General features: G+C 42.4%; 1 protein-coding gene across 1 annotated transcript; it reads right to left on the minus strand.

Moving 5' to 3' along the window:
- Positions 1-5,650: 5,650 nt before the first annotated feature.
- On the minus strand, positions 5,651-22,262 carry ZNF248 (zinc finger protein 248). The gene is made up of 5 exons (XM_081105201.1): positions 22,206-22,262; positions 20,479-20,520; positions 12,823-12,949; positions 12,464-12,559; positions 5,651-7,545 (listed from the first exon to the last, which is right to left on the minus strand). The coding sequence occupies exons 2-5, from the start codon at positions 20,491-20,493 to the stop codon at positions 6,047-6,049; spliced, it is 1,737 nt and encodes a 578-aa protein (XP_080961327.1). The 5' UTR covers positions 20,494-20,520; positions 22,206-22,262; the 3' UTR covers positions 5,651-6,046.
- Positions 22,263-24,135: the final 1,873 nt, after the last annotated feature.

The raw sequence follows: 24,135 nt of genomic DNA on the forward strand, positions 1-24,135 counted from the left end.
TCTCTTCTCTCTTCAGTCCTTCCCACCTCCTTCCCCCTCCATCCTACTTCACTAAGAAAATGGAAGTGGAGACTCCCACCGCTGCAGACTTCTACCACCATATCCACCAGTGCCCCCCTCTGTTCCCTGCCCCTTACTGTAGATGCGCTACCTGTGTCCACCAAAACTAATCCTGCACCTGACTGCTGGATCCTGTTACCTCCAGGGCGTCACTCCAGCCAGTCTGTTCTTTCCTCAACACCATCAGTTTTTACTAGCGTATTCCCGTCATCATACAACCTGCAGTTATTTCATCTTCAAATGAACTCCTCTTGACCCCATTTCCTATACCTTTTCTCCATGTTTCTTTGTAGCAAAGTTTCACAAAAGAATTGTCAGTATTTTCTCTGGTTCCTCTCCTAGTCTCTCTTAGATTCGCTTTGCTCTCAGAACACCATCTACTAGTGCGGTCCTGGGGTTTTCCTTCTCAATGGCCTTTGTTTGTTCTTCCACTCCTACCTGACCAGCTGTCCACTGGGTGCACTGACTCTAAAGCCTCTTGGGAGGTGCAAGGTCAGCCACCACCTGTGCCCTGCCTGGGGCCACCCAGCACGAGCTGCCCAGCGATCTGCAGATGGCTGCTACTTAAGCTGGGCTTGCAGGTGCCCAGGAGAGTCCAAGGTGGGAACCAAGGCTGGCTGCCATTAGTGCCAGGCCTGGGGCCTCTTGGTGAGAGGTATGAGGCATGCCAAGGCTAGATGCTGTGTGTCTGCAATTTGTGAACCTTTAAGAGATTTTTAGGAAAGCCTGCCACAGGAGCTAAGAAAGGCAGTTTGTATAGAAAAGCCACTGGAAACAACTTGGGTGGTCCACAGTTTGGGTGAGGCGGGGTCTCAGGGGATCAACAGGGAGGGGCAAACAGTGTGAGCCAGATTGATGGAGACTCAGATATGGCCCCTCCCTTTGGGCTCGTCAAGGGTACTAGTGCCTCTGCCAGCACTTTTGTCAGACAGAAAGCTGCCCCTCCAGCTCTTGCCCAAATGCTGGAAAATTCAGTTCCTCCCCATATGTCCCTTGTGCCTTTCGAGCTGTTGCCCCAGTGCTAGCGCTCAGAGGGAGCAAGTCTGAGTCAGTACAAAGGCCCTTTAAGAGGAAGTGCTTGGGACTCCAGCAGCCTCAGTCCCTCTCAGCTTCCATCTCCCTCAGTCACCTACCCCCACTGTTTTTTAAAGCCAGAAGTTATGGGGTTTTTCTCTTCCTGCCACTGAGACCCTGGGCTGGGGGGATCTAGTGTGGGGTAGGATTCCTCACTCCTCAGGGAGGTCCTCTACAGCCAAAATATACCTTCTGATTTTTATCTGGCACATGTGGGTGTGGGACCAGCTCATTCCATATCTCCACCCCTCCTACCAGTCTCCATATGGCTTCTTTAAATTCCCAGTTGTAGGACTTCCCATTCAGCTAGACGTCAGGCAGTTCTGAATAATGCTTGTTCTGTAGTTTATTTTAATTTGATGCGGTTGTGTGAGGATTCGAGTAACTGCATTTACCTACACCAGTGGTCGGCAAATTCATTAGTCATCAGAGCTAAATATCAACAGTACAACGATTGAAATTTCTTTTGAGAGCCAAACTATATAGGTAGGTACATTGTTATTAACTTGATTAGGGTGCTCCTAAGCTGGCCTTTGCTAAAAACGTCCTCAATCTGATTGAGGTACGTTTGCTGAGGTCGACCCCTTCCAACTCTCCCATCCACACTCGTCTTGTATACTTGTTTCATCTATCTCCTTTCGTTCATCCTCTCTGTATGTCCAAACCATCTCAACATACCTTTTTCAGTCCTTGACACTACATCTTCTTTCACTCCACAACATTCCCTAAAATTAACTTAATAAACTTTACTTAAAGTTTTAAGTCAACTTTGTACTGTACGTGTATTCCCGCACATGGTATTTTGTGGAAGAGCCACACTCAAGGGGCCAAAGAGCTGCATGTGGCTTGTGAGTCGCGGTTTGCTGACCACTGACCTAATTATGTTGAGATAGGGTACCTCTGTGGAAGGTGTGACAGAGGCAGCAGACCAGAAGCTCCAAGATTTCTACCAGAAACTTGGGGTGTATACAGATCAGTACTGAAGGCTGATCATAGGACAAACCACACAGAGGAAGGGTGGCATAGCAAATTTCAAAGCTGATGGTAGTGTATTATCCTTCAATTTGGAGTTTATTTAAGTGTTGAAAGATAAACAGTAAAGCTATAAAGTTACCAGCCAGGTTTTGGTGGTCACACTCAAATATAGCCACCAATTTAACAATGATACCAACAAAATACAATTTGTATAAACAACATTGTTAACAGATATAACAAATATAAAGCCAGTAATCAGGTTGATATATTCTTTTTTTAAATGTTTTTATTGACTTTTTAGAAAGAGGAAGGGAGAGGACAGAAACATTGATGATAAAGCAATATCAATTAGCTGCCTCCTGCACATCCACTACCAGGGATTGAGCCCACAACCCAGGCATATTCCCTGACCAGGAATTGAACCAGCAACCTGTTGGTACATGGGATGGTGCTCAGTCCACTGAGCCACACGAGCCAGGCAGGTTGATATATTCTTTAGAGCAATTGCTCATGGCTTTACAGAGTAACTCTGCCAAACTTCATGACAAGGAAAAACAAGAATAAATATGAAACCCCAAATTCATCATAAAAAAATAACAATTTTAACAAAGTTAAATGTATTATTTTGTGGGCCGAATGTCTCAGTGGGTGTTTTGGACAGGACCAAATGTCCTGCAAAGATGTAATAAAAATGCCGTATCAGAAAGAAAAAGGTGAATTAAGCTGCAGGGACAGCTGGCTTATTTGGAAGAATAGAGAGCTGCTTACCTCACACGACATATAACAAGAAACGCCACAGACGGAAATATGAATAATGCAAGTATACATGTCTGCTTCACACGTTAAAGGCGAGACATACCTACCACAGTACTCAGTTCCAAAAGGAATGAACTTATGACAACAAAGCACAACAAAGCAAAAACACAACTCTCAACTAGAATAAATTTCTAATGCTGAGCCTTTACATAGGAATTAAGAAACACTGCGCTGCTTATTCTCCATCGGCTCCACCCAGATCTCTGTGCCCCCTTGGGCTTACCTGCAGATGGCATCTGCTTAGGTTCTCCCTAGGGAGGCACCAGCAACTTGGTGTCACAATTCTGGAGGTGGCCCCTCCTTCATGGGAGCAAGTCTCACTGGGCTCTGGTAACACTTGCTTCCATCCTTCGCCCCTTTAGGATTTAGAATAGTGCAGATGCTAGTCTCTAGGTGATTCAATAGCCCGTTTCTGGTCCACTGTAAGTCTGCCATTAAAATCTAGAATTCTGTTTTTCACCGGAACCATGCTGACACAAGACCTACCCCATATTAAATTGTCAAAAGAAATAATTCTTCCCAGCCCGACCAGCATGGCTCAGTGGTTGAGCATCGACCTATGAACCAGGAGGTCTCAGTTCGATTACTGGTGAGGGCACACACCCTGGTTGTGGGCTCAATCCCCAGTATGAGGCATGCTGATCAATGATTCTCTTTCATTATAGATCTATCTCATCTATCCCTCCCTCTCTGAAATCAATAAAAAAGTATATATTTTTTTAAATGAAATAATTTGCCCTAGCCGGTTTGGTTAAGTGGATAGAGCCTCAGCCTGTGGACTGAAGGGTCCTGGGTTCAATTCCAATCAAGGGCACATGCCCAGATTTCAGGCTCGATCCCCAGTAGGGGGCATGCAGGAGGCAGCCAATCAATGATTCTCTCATCATTGATGTTTCTATCTTTCTCCCTCTCCCTCTCTGAAATCAATAAAAATATATACTTTTTAAAAAAGAATTTCCCCCAAAATTCACTGTATTTTAAGAATATTAACACTTAGAAAATAATTCATCTCTTTTGGGGGAAATGCCTTCAGTTCTAAATAATAACCCTAAGAATAAATGAGAAGCCATTATTATCACAGTAATATAAGGTCCTGAGAGAGAGCAAGTCCATATAGAGTTGCATATCTTAAAGCTAGGGTTTTCTCATCTTGTGTGCTGTTACCTTTGGGCTATTGCCCTTTAGAGCCATAAACTATAATTTGATATACTATATAGACATGAAAAAGTCCATTACAATAGAGACAATCTCTTCTTATGTTTTCTCATGTCATGACATTTAATTGCTGAGATCTTTCCCCAAAGCACTATAAAATATTTTCCAAACATCTCATATCTCACATATCCACCCAACAAAATCATTAGCATATCCATGACTAACTCAGACTAATCTGGATTTACCCTTATATCATCTGGGTGAGGGATAGACAAAGAAAAAACAGCCCAACAAATAAGAAGTAGAGTCTCTTGGAACTGCTTATCAACATGTTGCAAGGAATCATAGGAAACAATAGGACAAAGGCAAAAGGGACAGTATGTAACACTATTATATGAAATACAAATACATACTTCCTGGATTACATACAACTCAGGTTACACATATCATGCCTAAATAGATACAGCAATGAAATACCAAGAGTATGAAAGAGGCATTTCATTACATACAACTATTTTTTTATTTGTACAGTGCAATATTACTGTTTATAACTAATATTAATCTTTGTGGAATTTATGTATCACTATTAACAGCATTTACAGTATTGACTGAGAGGCTGCTTAAAAAAACTCAGGAAAAAATGTTTGGTTTTTTAATGGAAGTAGTTCAATAATAATGGCAGTACTCACTCATCTATGAGGAAAGGTAGGTGACGTGTCTGTAAAATAACATATACTGGCCGTACTCTAAAGAGACTTGGTAGTATTGAGAACAGAAATGATGCACAGGTGGTTAAAAAACTCACAGAAACATATTTTGTCTTCTTTATTGAAGTGGCAGTTCAGCAATGACAATAGCCATGTATTTATGTCAGGAAATAGGAGAAAAGTTATGTGGTTTTCACTTTAACTCTTCCAAATATATTTTCTTATATCCATAGTGGTGTGCTGCTAAATACTTGACAATAGGTTATCTAAGAAAATAACTCTAATATGTAGAGTTTGCCAATTTCCATTGTGTAAATACTCACACTAAGCCAAGCTACCAACATGATGGCACTGAATGTAGAGATGGAAAGAGATGTGCAGCTGCACACCATTTCTCAGTATTCTCTCCATGAAGACTCAAAAATATAAGTAACCTAAAGAACAAATAGCAAAATATTATAAAATAATTAGGAAGTAATGTGTTGAGTATTTACCACCTTTGTTTTTAATATAATTTAATTATAATTTTATGTAATTTAATTTTTAAATGACTGTGTTTAACAACTGGCTGGCAAAATTCCTGAAAATTTAAATCAGCAGTACTTCCAAGCCAGTATGAACTTAATCTAGCACATCACTATATGTGTGTATAAATATATTTACATGTACATATGCAATTATGTTAGCCTACAAAGATACTGGTGGTATTTAGTGTGGGAAATATTAATATAGATCACAATAGTTGTTTAAGTGTTCATACTTTCTCTTCACAATTAATGTTGGACTCTAATATATAAATCAAGCATACCTCAAATTTCTGTTATGTTAGAATACTTACATAGGTCTGAACACATTAGGGATTCTTCACATAAATGTTTAATGCTATTGTCATTCAATATTTTTTAAGCTTCAGATTATACTGTGAATATCAGTATAAGTGAGTATCACACATTATATTTACAATAAAGTTTTGGTATCACATTTGGAATATGATACAACATAAATTCTCTACAAAGATTTTTACCATATAACTTAAATGAACAAATTTTTCCTAAGTACAAATTTTTTGACAAAAGTTTATTTTTTCTTAAAAGCTTCCACATATTTAAAACATTAATAAGGTTTTATTCTAATATTAATTATCTGAAGTGCAATAAGACATAACTTTTGAGTAACTTGTGATGTTCTTTGGGTTTCATTGATCTTATTTTTTAAAAACTGAATAATGAATTTGAAAGGGTGGACAGATTTCTGAACATTCAGGATGTGGAAAGAGCTTTCACCCTTGTGTGAATTCTCTGATGTTTAGTGAGTACTGATCTCTGACTAAAGGTTTTCCCACATCCATTACACTCATAGGGTTTCTCCCCTGTGTGAGTTCTGAGATGCTTAGTAAGAGCTGATTTCTCACAGAAGGTTTTCCCACACTCATTACATTGATACGGTTTCTCTCCTGTGTGAGTTCTTTGATGTACAATGAGGTTTGACTTCACACAAAAGGATTTCCCACATTCATTACATATGAAGGGTTTCTCTCCTGTATGTGTTCTCTGATGTACAGTTAGTGCTGACCTGTGACAGAAGGATTTCCCACATGTGTTACATTCATAGGGTTTCTCTCCTGTGTGTGTTCTGTGATGTTCAGTGAGGTTTGACTTCACACAGAATGTTTTTCCACACTGGTTACATTCATAAGGTTTTTCTCCTGTATGTGTTCGTTGGTGGTTGGTAAGGTGTGGTTTCTGACAAAAGGCTTTCCCACATTCAGCACATTCGTAGGGTTTCTCTCCTGTGTGTGTTCTCTGATGCTGAGTGAGGTTTGACTTCTCCCAGAATGTTTTTCCACATTCAGCACATTCAAAATTTTTTTCTCCTGAGTGAGCTCTTCGAGGTTGGGTGAGATGTGACTTCTTGTTGAAATTATTTCCATTCTCCTTGTGCTCATAAGGTATTGCTCTCATATGTACTATCTGATGTTTAAAGAGGGCTGATTTCCCCCCCGTTTTGTGACTTACTTTATATTCATGGGGAATTTTTCCTGTGTAAGTTCTCGGATGAATAATGAAAGTTGAATTGTCACAGAAAATTTGATCATATTCATTATATTCATAAGGATTCTCCCCTGTAAGAGCTCTCTGATGTCCCAATCTTAAATCCACATAGAAGGGATTCCCACAAATACTGCATTCATATGGGTCCCTTTCTAAATGAGTTCTCTGAGATAAACTGAGCTTTAAGTTTTGGATGAAAGTTCTTTGACATTCATTATATTCACAGAGTGTCTCTCCTATCTGAGATCTCTTATTTGAGAAAAAGGCTGCCTCTTCTTGGAAGTCTTGTCCATTTTCATTATACTCAGAAGACTGGTCGAAAATTAGCTGAGTGAGATCCTGGCCATGACTAAGGATATTCCTTTTTTGATCATAGTTATAAGATTTCCCTCCAGTAAGAGTTTTCTCATGCCTAGTATCAAGGAGCAATTTCTCATATAAACTAAACGTATCAGGTTTTGTTCCAGAATAGTTCTTTCTACTAATAATTAAGTCTGAAATATTCTTCAAACTCATTTCACAAGAGGCACATATCTTATATGAAAAATTTCTGGAAGGAACACAGTCTTTACCCAGATTGAAAGTTTTCCTTACTCTCTCACCACCATGTATATTTAATGTTTTGTTGGTAGTGAGAGCAAATTGCCAAAAATGCCCATCTTCATTTTCTTGGCTGCTCTCTATTAGGTCATCATCTTTCCAGTCTTCTGGAAATGAGAAAAATAACCACATCTTATGAATTTCGGTACATTTCTAATGGAATTGGACTTTCACACAAATGCCCTATTATGCAATAAATCCTTTGTTTTAGACCCAGTTTCCTGGTATGAACTAAATCCAACTATATATTTCCTTTACTGTTATGGTTGGAGTGGAAAATACATGTTGCAGTGGAAGCAGGGAAAGGAAAGTGGCAATGACATTTAGCACTTTATAAATATATAACCTTCAAAACTAAACCAAAAAAAGGAAATAAAATTCAAAGCACTGGGAGTGGCTGATTCAGAAACCAGGAAATGCAAGAGAATGGGGTGAGCCCAAAGGAGACATTAAACATGGAATAAAGTGATAGTTAAGGTGAGTAGACAAGGGCTTTCAGAGGATGAACTGTGTTTGGTAGAGAGAGAACAATTTAGTCGTAATCCTCTCGTACACAGAATACTGGGGTAGGATTCCAACTAGAGTACATGACTCCACTCTATACATGAAACCAAACTAAAGTTCTGAAAACACCAGCTTCCTTAGGTCCAAAAGAATAGTCCTAGTAGTCCTATAACCCAGGATCTAGATTTTCCTTTAATATAATTCACAGAAAAATAATTACTTTTAAAAATGTTTTAAGAGGCAAGTTAGAGACAGTGAAATAAACTGAAGAGATGGTGAGCAAACAGTACAGATTTTCTGAGAGTTGTTCATTCGGAAAGCAAGACACTCAGAACTAGATGAGTTCAACAGGGAAGTTATTTTTTGTTTTGTTTTTGTTTTTAAGGAAAACAGACTGAAAAACAAATTAGAGGAAGAATCTGCTTTGGCAGAGGCGGATCATGGTTTATGTCCTTACCTTCTCACAACCTGATTACTGTGGGAAGATCCTCACTAATGCATGTTGCCATTCCTTTCTCTCCCCATTTTATGTCAACATCAAAATAAATTTCTGAAAGCATCTATTTCCTCATGCATTAAGCAACACTGCTTTACCTGAGACTCTAACTCTCTTTCTAGCTGTGACTCACAACATCACAAATGTTCAACAGGAAATACAACCCAGATGAGGAGCAGGCCTTCTTTGCAAAAGGACCAGGTTCATTTTGTTTTCTCACAGCTGTTCACGAAACTGCCCAAGCCATCAAGTCATACGTTCCTTCACCTCAATCTGCTGGCTAACTTCTCCCCAAAATAATTTTGTTTCTGAGGCAGTGTTGATTTTTAAGTCTGCTTTTATTTCTAGGTTTATCTTTTATAGAGTTTTCAGTTTTTATACCTTGAGGCTCATCTGTGGATTTTACTGAACTGTAATATCCATAATGATCACATTTCTCTACATGGTCCTGAGACCTTAAGTAGGTATTATCTTAAAATTTTTGGCTAGCCTGGCCAGCGTGGCTCAGTGTGTGAGCATATATCTATGAACCAGAAGGTCATGCTTGGATTCCCGATCAAAGCACATTCCAGGGTTGCGGGCTCAATCCCTAGTAGGGAGTGTGCAGGAGGCAGCCAATCAATGATTTCCTGTCATCACTGATGTTTCTATCTCTTTCTCCCTCTCCTTTCCTCTCTGAAATCAATAAAAATTCTTTAGAAAAGCAAGGACCTATAACCAAGATTACTCTACCCAGCAAAGCTATCATTTAGAATAGAAGGACAAATAAAAAGAGTTTCCTAGACAAGGAAAAGCTAAAGCAGTTCATCACCACCAAATTAGTATTGAAGAAGAAAAAAAAATAAGGATAAGAAGTATGAATAAAATGATAATAAATACATATCTATCAACAGTTACTTTAAATGCAAATAAATTAAATGCTCCAATCAAAAGACATATGGAGACTTAATGGATAATGAAAACAGACCCTTACTATCTACAAGAGACTCATAGACCCTTGCTGCTTACAAGAGACTCACTTAGGATCAAAAGACACACACAGATTTAAAGGGATGAAAAAAGATATTTCATGGAAATGGAAACAAACAAACAAAAAGCTGGGGTAGCAATACTTACACCAGACAAAAGAGATCTAAAAAAGAAAATAAACAAGTAGAACAGAAATAGACTCACAGATACAAAGAACATTTTGACAGTTGCCAGATGGGAAGGCTGTTGGGGGGATGGGTGGAAAAGTGAAGGATTAAAAAGTACAAATTGGAAGTTATAGAATAGTCACAGAAATGTAAAGTATAGCATAGGTAATACAGTCAATAATATTGTAATAACTATGGTGTCAGATGGTTACTAGATTTATCGGGGTGATCACTTAGTAAGTTATATAACATCTAATCACTGAGTTGCACACCAAAAACTAATATAATATTGTATGTCAACTGTAACTGAAAAATAAAAAATTACTTAAAAGTTTAAAAAAGAGCATTTATAAGTGAATTTAGGATATAATATAGTATGGGTTTTAGTGTAAATTCTGGAGAGCAGAAAGAAAGAAATTAAGATAGGTAGGACAGTAGAGCACTTGTGATCTTGGTTCCCAGCATGTCGTCATTTTGGCTCAAATAAATTCTTATAAAAATAAAAAAATAAAAAGAATAGGACCACACTGTAATAGTCAATGAAAGGCTTTAATTTTATTTATTAATAAAAAGCTACTTTATCAGGCTAGTAAAAGATACACTGGATGCTTTAGGTTAAATAAAAGCCATTTTTAGGAGGTAGCTCAAGCCAGAAATGAGACATCACAGGCACAGTTCTGGTTTTATGTTATCAGTTAAAAGTGAGAAAATGAAGAGATGTAGAGCAGTGGTTCTCAACCTTCTGGCCCTTTAAATACAGTTCCTCATGTTGTGTCCCAACCATAAAATTATTTTCGTTGCTACTTCATAACTGTAATGTTGCTACTGTTATGAATTGTAATGTAATGTAATATCATCTGATATGCAGGATGATCTTAGGCAACCCCTGTGAAAGGGTCGTTCGACCGCCAAAGGGGTTCCGACCCACAGGTTGAGAACCGCTGTAGTAGATGGTTTTGAAAGGAAAACAACAGCAGTCTGAATAGAACAGTAATAGGAAATAACAGGTTTAGTATAGTGACCCATGGTTGCCACTTAAGGTAGTAAAGGATTGTAGAATGTCCCTTATTTGACTCCTAGAAAACCAGCCTCTCTGGTTTTCATGCCACTCAGACTGTTCCTTCCCAATCTCCTCTAATGATGAGACTTAATGGACTTACGTGTCTCATAAAAGTGTATTGTCCCAAGACTACTTCTCTCACAAAGAACCACTTTAGAAAAGGAGTCAGCCAACGATGACTACAAGCAATGAATGGTCCTTGAACTAAGAATGTTCTTTACATTTCAGAGGGACAAAGTAGAAGAGCACTAGGAGGAGCAAGGATAAGAAGGAGGAGAATAAATAGGAAGAGAAAGGGGTGGAAAGGGGAGGGGGCGGAGCAGCAGCAGCAGCCAGGACCACATGTGGCCACTAACCCTGGAATATTTACCTTCTGGTTTTTTATTAAAGTTTCCCAACATCTGTTCTAGAAGATCTCCTCTAACCCATGCCTTTTGACACCACCTGAAATTAATGCCTTTCAAATGGATACTTCCAGTTCTATATTCCATACTTGTACACATCCAACCTCCAATCCACAGACTAGATTTTAACAGTTACCTCAAGCTTATTGAGTCCAAATTTAAATTTACAATAACCCCCCTATAATCTCTCCTCCCTAATTTTCTCTATTTCAGTAAATGACACTCTAATTTATCCAGTTGCTTGTCATTCATGACTCCTCTCTTTCTCTCACACACTATTATCTAATCCAACAGCAAATCCTCTTAGTCGCATTTCAATACATCTGTACAAATCTACCACTTCTGAGCACTTCCAACATAGCCTTAGCTACTATCTTCTCTCCTCTGGAGTACATAATGGCCTCCTAACTGGTGTTTCTTCCTTGCTAATGCCTAAGTACCACTCACCCACCATAGTTTATTTACTGACTAGAAGTCAGAAAGACTCTTTTAAACTGTAAATCAGATTTGATGACATAATTTGATTTACATGTACTAAAAAAACAAAGGATTTCTCACATCACTCAAAACAAAATTAACCATGGTATCTACCATGGTCCATGCTACTAATTATAATATCATCTCCTATCTATCTCCCCCATGCCCTCTGGTCTCCAGCCACAGTGGCCTTCTTGCCATTCTTCACTCTAAGAATGTATCTGCCTGAGAAGTTCAGCACCTGATGTTTCCCCTGCCTAAAATATTCACGCTTCCACTTTATTAGTCTTGTCTCTATTAATCTCATTAAAAAGGTTTTCCCTGACTTTCTTACCAAACAGTACATCATTCTCCATCCCCCTTTCCATTACTTTAACAGTACTTACCACCACCTAACACTGTGTGTGTATATACATGCACATATATCTACACACACACACACACAGGTATGCTTTGTGCCCCTCGCTGTATATACACTACATGACAGCAGGGACATTATTCTTTTAATTACCTAAAAACATAACTGGATCATAGTGAGTGCTCACATATATTTGTTAAATGAATATATAGAAGTACTGCATGAAAAAACACCAGCTAACACAAAGACAATAGAGGTGAACAATTCTAAGATACACTAACCAAAAAAAAAAAAGATACATTAACCAAGAAAAATTATCTAAGATGAACCTGACTGCATTTAGCTTATGGGTATAGGTAAGTCACCCTTAAAATGTAGAAGGAAAAAGGAAAGCACTTATGAGTGAAAGTGACATGTGGAGGAATGTGATTAAGGTAATAAAGGGATGTGGGCCAATGTCCTTATAACTTCCAAAGGTCTGGGCTACAAAAGAAAATATCTGAAAAATATCTGAAAGGTGATGAGCCCTAAACAATGGCTTAAATCTCACTTCCTGTGGCTTCCATCTGCGTGTGAACTCATGAACTCACCTAGGTGGCACTGGCTTGGGAATCCTTGCTTTAATATCCAGGGCTCTTCTCCTTGCTCTATCTTGATGATCACTTCTGGCTTAGTAATGCAATACCCTGTTAAGAGAAAATACTACAGCATTATGGCTAAACAGCCTGGTTTTAGGGACTCTGAGAAAATGGTGGGGAAGAAAGGTACAGCTTAAAGAGCTGTTCAAAGGAGGTGCCCTAATCAACCAATCCCTGAGGAGGGAAAAACACAGCATTCTTTATGCTAGCCCAAATCTCTAGCTTCAAATCAGAAAATTCTTACAGGAAGTTCATATGTTTCATCAACTAAGAAATGCATGGTACTGGTAGTCACATAGAAATATTCTTACCTATTGAGACAAGGTGGCTGTAATTTTCCAGCATCATGTCTCTGTATAGTATCTTCTGAGCAGGATTCAGCAGATGCCACTCTTCCTGGGTGAAGTCCACACACACATCTTTGAATGACACTTGTTCCTGTAACGGTATATTCTTTTTCTATATGAAGCTTTCAGAACTATTATGAGGAAAACATTTGAACTAATCTCTTTGGAGCTTACTAAAAATTGTCATATAGGATGCCTTCTTTTGTGCTATATTATGTAGGATAAAATATGTACAAACTGACTCTCCACTAAGGGCTTGGAACTGTCCTAACTGCTACAAAAATACTACTGATGAAAACAAACACAGTTTCTGTTCTCAATGCTTATGACATGATAAGGAGACATATACATTATCATTTATTAAATTAGACATTGTAGGAGCTAGCAGTATTCACAAAATAGGTTGGGGTTACCAAGGAAAAGTTAGTGTTTTTTTTTAAGTTAGTTCTTTTATATTATCTTTTATATTATTATTATATTTTAAATGCTTAATACTTTTATCTTTTTAAATATATTTTTTATTGATTTCAGAGAGAGGAAGGGAGAGGGAAGAGAGATAGAAACATCAATGATGAGAGCAAATCATTGATTGGCTGCCTCCAGCATGTCCCCTGCTGGGGACTGAGTCTGCAACCCAGGTTGTGCCCTGACCGGGAATCGAAATGTGACCTCCTAGTTCATAGGTTGACACTCAACCACTTAGCCACAACGGCTGGGCACCTTTTATATTATTAAGTTAACTTTCACTTTAACTTTGTTAAAATGAATAGTGGATTGAAATGAATATGGTGCAGGCCCTGACCAAGTTCAACCTATGATTGATTAAAGTGACCAGCCCTGCATTCTACCTGCCCACCAGAGAAAGGATGAATCCTCTCTGCTGAAAGAGATCATTTTCTGAGCCTCTACCATTTTTTAAAAAAACATAATGTCTGGCATCCAATAAAAAATTTCATGTTCTGTGAAAAGACAATGACCAAGAAAAAAATAGACAATAAAAACAGACTAATAGGGGACTCAAATATTGGAAATGATAAGCAAGAACTTCAAAATAAATGATGAATAATATATTCAAGAAAACAGATGAATATATGAACAAAAGAAATGAAAGATGGGATGTGTGGTGTGCAGAAAAGAACAGAGTAGGGCTAAGACCACTAGCCCTTGATAAGTCCACCACAAGGTGTCCTTTGGCTGGCATCTGGGACCTTGGATTTCAGGAGAGTTCTCACCATCTATCTATATATACTAGAGGCCCAGTGCAAGAGATTTGGGCGGTTGGCAGTCCAGGGCCCTCGGGGGATGTCCAACTGCCAGCTTAGGCCCGCTCAAGCCATCAGTCCGATATCCTTAGCCTGGCCACGGAGGTGGGAGAGTCCCCCACCACCGCCGCTGCGCCTGCTGGCTGTGAGCCGGGCTTCTGGCTGAGCAGCACTCCCCCTGTGGGAGTGCACTGACCACCAGGGGGCAGCTCCTGCATTGAGCATCTGCCCCCTGGTGGTCAGTGCTCGTCATAGTGACCAGTCGTTCCGCTGTTCGGTCAATTTGCATATTAGCCTTTTATTATCTATATATATCTATAAAACCCTAATATGCAAATAGACCAAACGGTGGAACTAAAAAACCGAACCAAACAACCAGTTGCTGTGACGTGTGCTGACTACCAGGGGGCGCACACGGAACATGGCGAGCGTTGGCTGCGGCAGGATGGTGGAGCAGGTAAGCGGGGGCGCCAGACCAAGGTGGGGCACCGGTTGCAGTCATTGGTGCAAGCTTCTGATGGTTACTGAAAATTCTTTGCTCACGTGCACCATGGTCCTGCCCAGTGCTCACACATGCTGCCAGTGCTGGAGCTGCTGCTCACACCTGCTGCCGGCGCCTTTTCCACCTCCCCCTGCTCTTGAGGGGCAATTGGGGCCGGCAGCTACCTCTCGCACCTGCTGCCGGCGACGGCCCCACTCGCACCCACCGTCAGCAGGGCCGGTGCCGTCAATGCACGGGAGCAGTGGCGGCGGGAGTGGGGCTGCCGGCTTACAGGGGAACGGGGGGACCACGGTGGGAGGGGTCGGGTAGGGGCATGGAGGATGGGCTGAGACCTGACCCTGTGCCCACTGTAGCCTCACGGCCCACAGTTCCTTTCAAGCTGCATGAATTCGTGCACTGGGCCCCCGAGTATAGGATAAAAGCCCAGCAACTGGAATGGCGGAACAACCAGAACAACTGGTGGCTATGAAGTGCATTGCGGCAGCAACCAGCCTGATCCAGGCCCCAATTGTCCCCCCACTCCCCCCATCCTGCCGGTCTGGGCCAATTGGCCCCCACCCCGATTGGGGGCGGGGCTGGCTAGCCAACCGCCCACAGCTCCTTCCCCCACCAGCCCTATGGAACCCCATTGGGGCAGGCTGGCCAGACCACACCTGTGCATGAATTTATGCACTGGGCCTCTAGTTCTCTAATAACAATGGTTCACTGGCCCTAGACTGTTTATGCAAACAATGTGGTTTATGTTGTACAAGTGGTGCCTGGGAGTTCAGGTGCTAAGCAGAGAGTACCGATGTGACTATCTCCTGATAAAACCCCTGAGCACTAAGTGTCTACTGAGCTTTCCTGGCAGACATTTCATGTTTGTTGTCATAGCTCATTGCTAGAGGACTAAGTGTGTCCTGGGAGAAGACTCTTAGAATCCTGTGCCTGGTTTCCTCTGGTCTAGGCCCCATGTGCCTTTTCCCTATGCTGACTGTGCTTTGTATCCTTTCACTTAAATAAGTCACCACCATAAGTACAACTACATAATGAGTCACCCCAATGAGTCACTGAACCTGGGAATGCTCTTGGGGCCTTCTGATACATGTATATACGTACACACATGTACATACAGACACACATACCCTGAAAGGGCATTCTAGAGCTGACACTAAGAACTCATTAGATGGGTTCAAAATCATACCACAGGAAGGAGACAATCTGAAACAAGTATGTATCTAACAAAAGAATATAAAAATACATACAACAGAAACTGATAAAACTGAAAGGAGAAACAGACAGATCATAGTTGGAGACTTCAGTTGCTCCTCTCTCAGTATTGAGAGATTGAGCAGGCAGAAAGTCAGTAAGTATATGGATGACCTGAGCAACACTATCATTCAACATGATCTAACTGACTTTATCCCAAACAATAAAATAGACATTCTGTCACTCCGTTCTAGCTCACATGGAACAGTCACCAAGACAGAACATAGCCCAGGTCACAAAACACACCTTAATGAATTTAAAACAATAGTTGATCATACAAAATATGTCCTCAGACCATAATAGAATTAAACAGAAATTAATAAGCAAGTGACAGCTGGAAAATCCCCCAAATACTATTTATGTTATTAAAATCCCCCAAATACTAAATGTGTTATTAAACAACACATTTATAAATAACTTATAGGTCAAAGAAGAAATCTCAAAAGAAATTTTAATATATTTTAAATAAAATGAAGATGAAAATACCTCTCATCAAAATTTGTGGGATGCAGTGAAAGCAGTGCATAAAGGGAAATGCAGAGCACCAAATGTATGTTAGACATACAAGTTATTTAATTGGTAACTTGTGATATCAGAGGAATGGTGCTGTGAGAGATCCCCTTGGTCTCACCCCTTTAAGTTTCAACAATTTGAACAGCTATAATTCAACAAAGAATTCTTTCTTCAACACACAAACATGTCTGAGAGATCTGCACATTGAAACATCTAAAGGTGGGCAAGTGGGAGCCAACCAGGGAGACAAGAAGAGTTTAAAGGAGCCACGGACGCAGCCCTGCAGCCAAGAGCTCCTTGTGGGGCTCAGTCCAGACAGAGGAATCTTGTGAATGGAACTCCCTTCAGCCAAAAGAAGCCAAGAGATTTAGTAAGCATTCCTGCAGGAATGGGCAGTATGAGCTTCAGCTGAGCCCAGTGTCCAGGGCAGGGACAAAGCACAGATGTGGCCATGGTTGTCTGGCAATTGGCTTTCCAGACAGAGAATTCCAGACAAAGCCCAGGAGCCTGGCCACCTTCCTTAAACCACCCAGAGCTCGCCTCACTTCACCCTTCGTGTTAGGTTGCAGAGCACATTATCTGCAAACCCGAGAAATGTTACTACAGAAACACTTTTTCTCTGAGCAAAGGGTGCACTCTGTGACTAATCGCAGGGATGGGTGGAGGCACAGAGGGGACTCCATGGAGGTCCACTGGTCACCATTGCTGGAAGGGCAAAGCAACAAAGGAGGAGTCTCATCAACTCACATCACCCCTAAAAACAGTTTGGCAGTTTCTCACAAAGAAACACAGTCTTATTTAATACATGATCTAGTATATATATCTCTATATATCTATATATCTATATATCTATATATCTATATCTATATATAGATATAGATATATAGATATATAGATATATACTAGAGGCCCGGTGCACAAAAATTTGTGCACTCGGGGGGGAGGGGGAGGGGGAGTCCCTCAGCCCGGCCTGTGCCCTCTCGCAGTCTGGGACCCCTTGGGAGATAACGACCTGCTGGCTTAGGCCCACTCCCGGGTGGCAGAGGGCAGGCCCAATCCCTAGGTGCAGCCCCTGGTCGGGCTCAGAGCAGGGCCGATTGGGGAGTTGGGGCGCCTTCCCCTGTCATGCACAGAGCAGGGCGGATCGGGAGGTTGCGATGCCACCCTCAGTCATGCTCAGGGTAGGGCCGATTGGGGGGGTTGGGGCACCGCCCCCTGTCACACTCAAGGCAGGGTGGATGGGGAGGTTGTGGCGCCACCCCCTGTCACGCACAGAGCAGGGCAGATCAGGGGGTTGGGTCGCTGCCTCCTGTCATTCACAGAGCAGGGCCCATCAGGGGGGTTGGGGAGCTGGTCACACACCCTTCAGGGTGGGGGTCCCCACTGGGGTGCCTGGCCAGTCTGGGTGAGGGGCTGAGGGCTGTTTTCAGGCTGGCAGGTGACTAAAGCTCCCAACAGCTCCTTTCTTTTTTTATTCTGGGCCACCTTTAGCTCTGGCTCCAGCTCTGAGGCCTCTGCTGCTGAAAGCAGGTATCTGGTTTGTTTGGGTTCTATAATTGAAACTCTGTATCAACTCCAGCTCTGAGATCCCGGTGGGCTGAAAGTAGGTTTCTGGGGGTTTGTTTAGCTTCTATATTTGTAACTATGCTTCAAACTGCAAGCTCAGACGCCGGCAAGGCAGGCGGGGAACGTTGGTTTCCTCCGTCACTGAAGCAAGCAAGCCTCATGTTAGTTTCAAGCTGCCTGGCTGCCGGCAGCCATCTTGGCTGGCTGTTAATTTGCATATCTCACTGATTACCCAATGGGAAGGGTAGTGGTCGTACGCTAATTACCATGTTTCTCTTTTATTAGATAGGATGTGTGTGTATATATATATATATATGTGTGTGTGTGTGTGTGTGTGTGTGTGTGTGTGTGTGTGTATATATATATACATATATATATATATATATATATATATATATATATATGTTAGTATAGACATCTATTTCCTTGGTCAGTCAGCTGAGAGAGTGTCTACAAGCAATGACACATCAGCAGCAATAGCCTCCCAATCTTGGTTCCAATAAAAGAAACCAGAGCAATTACCAAAAGACAAATGATATACCAAAAAATAATAGTTTGTAACGCATATAATAAACAAGCATTAGTATCCCTAATATAAATAAAGAGCTAACTAGCCACTGAAAAAAGGAAGCCAGAAACTTTGGAGCAAAATGGGCAATAGGTATGAACAGATAGTTCACTGAAATATAAATACAAGACAACTTTTAGATACATGAAAAAATATTCAGCCTCACTCAGAATTAAGAAAATTGCAGGTGCAAACTACATAAAATATCACTTTTTACTTATTAGTTGCCAGAAGTTGAACCACATAGTGTATGAAAAATAGCTGAGGAGAAACAAGCACTCTCATGTAGTATAAAGGGGATATAATAATATCATAATTCCACCAAGCTGATCAAGTTTATTTATTTGTACTCACCCTTTGATCTCGCAACTCCACTTATGGTAATTTATTTGATGGAATAAATCTATACTTACTAGGTTAGTCATTAAAACATGGCTTGTAACAGAAAAAGGTTGGAAATAGTTAATAACTGGTTAAATAAACTATGGGATATTCACAATTGAATTACTATACAGTTATAACACAAAAGAAACAGCAATCCATGTTCTGTTATAGAGTTCTCTGGGACAGGATGAAAAAAGGTGAAAGAAAATGCCGAAAAGGGAAAATAGTGTATAGACTTGCTATTTGGTGTGGTAACTTTAACAGCTGAATCAGCTTCATTTGGGAGGTTATTAAAAATATAGAATTCAAGACTCCACCCAGCTCTACTAACTACATCAAAAATCTGCATTTTAACAACATGTACAGATGCATCTAAATTTGAGAAGCATTTAAGGAAGCATTTTAAATAGAGAGGGCATACAAGAATATGCACGCATATTTTCTTTTAATTGAATAAAGAAACACTTGAAAGGTAAACAAGAAATCATTAATAATGGATACCAACAGGAGGGTGACCACGCACTCCAGTCTGTCTGGAACTGCTCCAACGCCTGCCAGTTGTCCCAGCATAATTGTCTGTAGAACCTCTTTCACGCTCAGTGAAAGCATCTCAGTTTAAGTGATAAAATAAATGTCACCAAACAGAGAGGGAGCATCAGGTACAGAGAGGATGGAAGTGTGAGTTTTTAAGTTACTGTCTTCTATATCACATGTTTAGCCATGTAAATATATCACCAATTCAAAACTATTTTATTTAAAAAAATAAAAGGCAATACCGGTCATAAAAAATAGGTAGACTGAGGAGAGCAATGGACCAAGAACAGATAAGAAAAGAAAAAGACACTTCTTGGGGGACAGAGTAGGTAAAGACAGCTAGGAGGGCAGAGTCACAGACAACAGAGGACACTTTCAAAACAGACGCTAGATCAGAGTTCCAAGTACTGCAGAGGAGCAAGTAAGACAAAGACAAAAGCTGGGTTTTATCCAAGTTGGTGGCCTTTTCCAGAACTGAGTCAAGGCAGCAGTGGTGACGCAGCAAGACTGCCTTCGTTAGGTTGAAATGTAAATGACAAATGCAGAAATGAACATCAGAGCTGTCTACTGCTCACGCTGGAAATACAAACGCACTGACACAAACATTTATGGGGAGTTCTTTGGGGAATTAAAGTCCCTCCATTCAGCCAGATCTTCCAGGTTTTTATTCCTGGATCAAGCAGGACCATGAACAGCTGTGGACTCACACCTCACTGCTGGGTCTCCTGAAAAGTATACCCGCCGAGTTCAGCCTTAGCATTTACTGTTTCCACCAAAGAATGATTATAGGCAACAGAATGCATGTATGTCAGTGTTGTCATTAGGAAGATCAGAGAAAATTTTACAATCACTTGGGTAACTGTAAAATTAAACATCGTGCCCCTGATTTTACCAACTGTCCTTTTGGATTTACTTCTCTTGTTACGTTTCCCTTAATGTAACACTTTGACTATTTCTACTTTTTCATTTTAAAAATATGAACCCTTATAAAATTTAGAAAACACATTTTAAAACAAGTGGGAATACATAAACAAAACACTCACCTGGGGTTTGTTCATTTTCTGTTCTTAGAGGAGGCGGCAGTGCTAAGGGAGAAGGGAGAAGGAAGTCAGGAGAGCAGGGCCTGCTGTGCGGTTCCCGGGTTGCCCTGCCTGCACAGCTCCACACGCAGGATGCTTACATGTCCACGTGTGGCTCCAACACATGCTGAGCTTAGACATGACACTTGTCACTGAGTGAATGTAATATTTGTTTCTGACTGATTTATTACCAATTTAGGGTCTGCGACACAAAAATTAAAAACATAAGAAGATGCGTTTAACATAGAACAGTCATCTAAAGAAGGAAACGCCACGGATTGGTTAAAACTGATGTTGTGGAGAAAAAGAAACCCTCAAGCCATATTGCTTATCTCTTTACCTGCGAGCAACATTAATCCTTTGGGGTCAAATAATCCAAGAAACCCCTGAAAAAAAGGGATGGGGATGTTTAGGACCAGGTAATATTTTTAATGTTTGTTCTAACCTGCTCACAATTTTCAAAAAGATCTTTTAATAAGGAACCAGCTTTGACCGAACTGACAAAATGAGCAGTAGCTCGGAGGTCTGCAGACCTACCTTTTCATCTCGGTCCCACCACTAACACATGGCATGATCTGAGCCGGTCACCTTCTCAGATTCACTTTTTTAAAAAACCTTTCAAATGAGGTCAAACGAGAGCATCCAGAAAGGCCCTGCCCGCAGAAGGCCAGGAGAGGGGGGACCTCGCATCTTCTCTAGGCGCCATGAACAATCATCCACGGGGCGCTGCAGGCAGCTCACCTCCGGAAGAGTGGACCGAGGACCGAGGACCAGAGGCGTAGCGGGTATTTGGGGAGGAATTATGACAATTTCCTCAGCTGTCGCTGGTGAGCCTTCCATCCCCACGACAGGGCCACGAGCTCGCCAAAGGGGTGGCATGTGCTGCACAGCCTGTGCGCCGGCCTCGGCTCCAGCTCACCTCTCTCCTCTCCCGTCCCACAGCCTCCCATGGCTTCCAGAGGCTGTGCGTGATTACACATAACCCACAGCAAATGAGCACATAATGAACACTAACTTGGGGTCTGGAGAATGCTGGAGCCGGGGCGGGGGGCGGAGGGGGCGCCTCGGTGCCAGCCAGCCCAGCCCGTTCCCTCCCGTTTCCCCAGAGTTAACGGGGAAACGAGGCCCCGCAGACCAGTCCCAGCTCCAGACGCAGGTCACGCGCACAACAAACAAACAGCAGCTAGCAACGCGCAGGCGCTCAGAACAGCACAGGGCGGCGAATGTCCCTAACGCCGCATTTCACAGATGAGAAATGAGGGTCTCCGGGGGCTAGTTGGTCCGGCGATTTCACGTACTACCAACCCCCAGCCCCTTTCCTCGCAGGCCCAGCGCACACGCCAGGCACGCGCATACGCCGCGCACGCGCACTCCTGCGTCCCAGTCCCAGTCCCGCTCTGCCCCGGGGGCCCAGCGCTCGCGTCGCGCACGCGCACTCCCACCGGCGGCCACACGGGGGCGCGTTAGCTCGGGGCGAAACGCCGTAGAGCTCGCCAGCCCTGGAGCCCGCATCCCACTCCAACGGGGCCCAGTTGGAGGGAGAAGCCCCCGCCCGGCGTCCCTTCAGCCTCAGGTGCCGCAGACGCCAGGGGTTCCGCCGGGGCCCGCAGGGTTCCTCCCCATCACCGGAACCGCCGCACCCCCGAGCCGCGCGGGGCCCCCTCGGCCCTGTCCCACCCTCTGGGGCTCACCCGCAGCTCCCTCGCCGCGTGGACCCGCAGGCCTAGGATGGTTCCCCCCGGAGGGCTAGAGGCCGGGAAGGACGCGCGGGGTGGAGGCGGGGATGCACATGCGCAGAGGGCGGGCTCCGGCGGGCGCGGCGCGGGGGCTCGACTCTGACAGCCGGGGCTGGAGGAGCGGCTCGGCCCTCGGCGCGATGCCTCGCTGCAAACTCCTAAACGTAAGCTAGTAGCGGGGCCTGCCTCGCACGGTTCTCACGAATACGCATTCCAGGCGCTTACTGTGAAAGCACTCGGGACGGTGCCCGGCACGTAAATTGTTAAGAACATTCTCAAGATTCCCCTCCCAGGCAACGCCGTGCCTCCCGTTAGGCGTCCCGGCGGTTTCCTCCTGCGGACCCGGTGGAGGGATTGCTACCTGCGGCTGCTGTCGGGCCGGACCGGAGGCGTCCTCCCAGCAACCCGCATCCAAGTGCTGCCCCTTCAGACACAAGCCTAGAGGAGGGAAAGGGGCCTGGATTGCATGTCTGAGCGTGAACAGTTATGTTACTGTAGGTCATTTTTTTAAAAATATATTTTATTGATTTTTTACAGAGAGGAAGGGAGAGAGATAGAGAGTTAGAAACATCGATGAGAGAGAAACATCGATCAGCTGCCTCCTGCACATCTCCTACTGGGGATGTGCCCGCAACCCAGGTACATGCCCCTGGCAGGAATCGAACCTGGGACCTTTCAGTCCGCAAGCCGACGCTCTATCCACTGAGCCAAACCGGTTTCGGCATGTAGGTCAATTTTTTAACACTTAGAAAATAAATTTAATATTTGTGACCGTAGTTACTCTCCAGAGTGAGGAATAAAGCAAGCTAGCAGTTCGGTTTTAATAATAAAAATTGCTCACATGTAAGGAACTTCATATAAAGAGGAGGGCACACCAAAATGTACCTGCGCCAACTATACATTATTTTATGTGCACATCCTCCCGATATTTTTAGTACAGTATGATCCTATGGTCATGCTTTTTAAAAATTTTTATTGAATTTATTGGGGATGACTTTGGTTACTAAAATGATACAGGTTTCAAGTGTACAATTTTATAATATACCACCCCAAGTCAGGTCTCCTTCCATCACCATTTATCACCGTTTACCTCCCTCACTCTCCTTTCCCTCTGGTAATCACCATACTGTTGTCTGTATCTATGAATGTTTTTTTGGGGGGGGGGCGGGGGGAGATGGGCATATTATTTATTTTTTAAATATGTTTTTTATTGTTAATTGTATTACAGATATCTCCCATTTTCCTGGGCATAGTATTTTATGATGAGCTTCTTATGAAACAACTCGCAGGGGTGGGCAAACTTTTTGACTCGAGGGCCACAATGGGTTCTTAAACTGGACGGGAGGGCCGGAACAAAAGCATGGATGGAGTGTTTGTGTGAACTAATATAAATTCAAAGTAAACATCATTACATAAAAGGGTATGGTCTTCTTTTTCAATAGTTTTATTCATTTCAAATGGGCCGGATCTGGCCTGCGGGCCGTAGTTTGCCCACGGCTGAACTAGAGGCTCGATGCCGGAAATTCTTACAAGGGGCTCAGCCCCCGCAGCCCTGGCTTCGTCCAGAAGGTCATCCGGAACGTCGTCCGGCTGTCTGTCTAATTAGCATATTATGCTTTTATTATTATAGATATATAGTGAACTCTTTTTGGTCAATGTCATTTTTTTAGCTTTTTTTTTTTTAAAAAAAAAATAACTTCAGATTTATAGAAGAGTTAGCTAAAAAGCTAGTTCCCATATATTCTTTCCCCAGCTTCTTGAATTCTGTGCCATTGGCCAGTACAGTTCAGTACCTGTCCTTGTCCAGCCAGCTTAGTCCGATCCCGGCTGGCGCTGTGCTGCCATACTCAGGCTCAGGCTTGGACCTGCACGTGGAGTCCGCGCA

This window comes from Myotis nattereri, assembly GCF_964212035.1.
Source record: "Myotis nattereri genome assembly, chromosome: 13".
Classification (NCBI taxonomy): Eukaryota; Metazoa; Chordata; class Mammalia; order Chiroptera; family Vespertilionidae; genus Myotis; species Myotis nattereri.

Coding starts and splice junctions, on each gene's coding strand:
- ZNF248 (XM_081105201.1), bottom strand. Junction 12,560..12,822: donor CAGCCACCTTGTCTCAATAG/GTAAGAATATTT, acceptor TTCTCTTAACAG/GGTATTGCATTACTAAGCCA. Junction 7,546..12,463: donor CCCAAGCCAGTGCCACCTAG/GTGAGTTCATGA, acceptor TCTCATTTCCAG/AAGACTGGAAAGATGATGAC.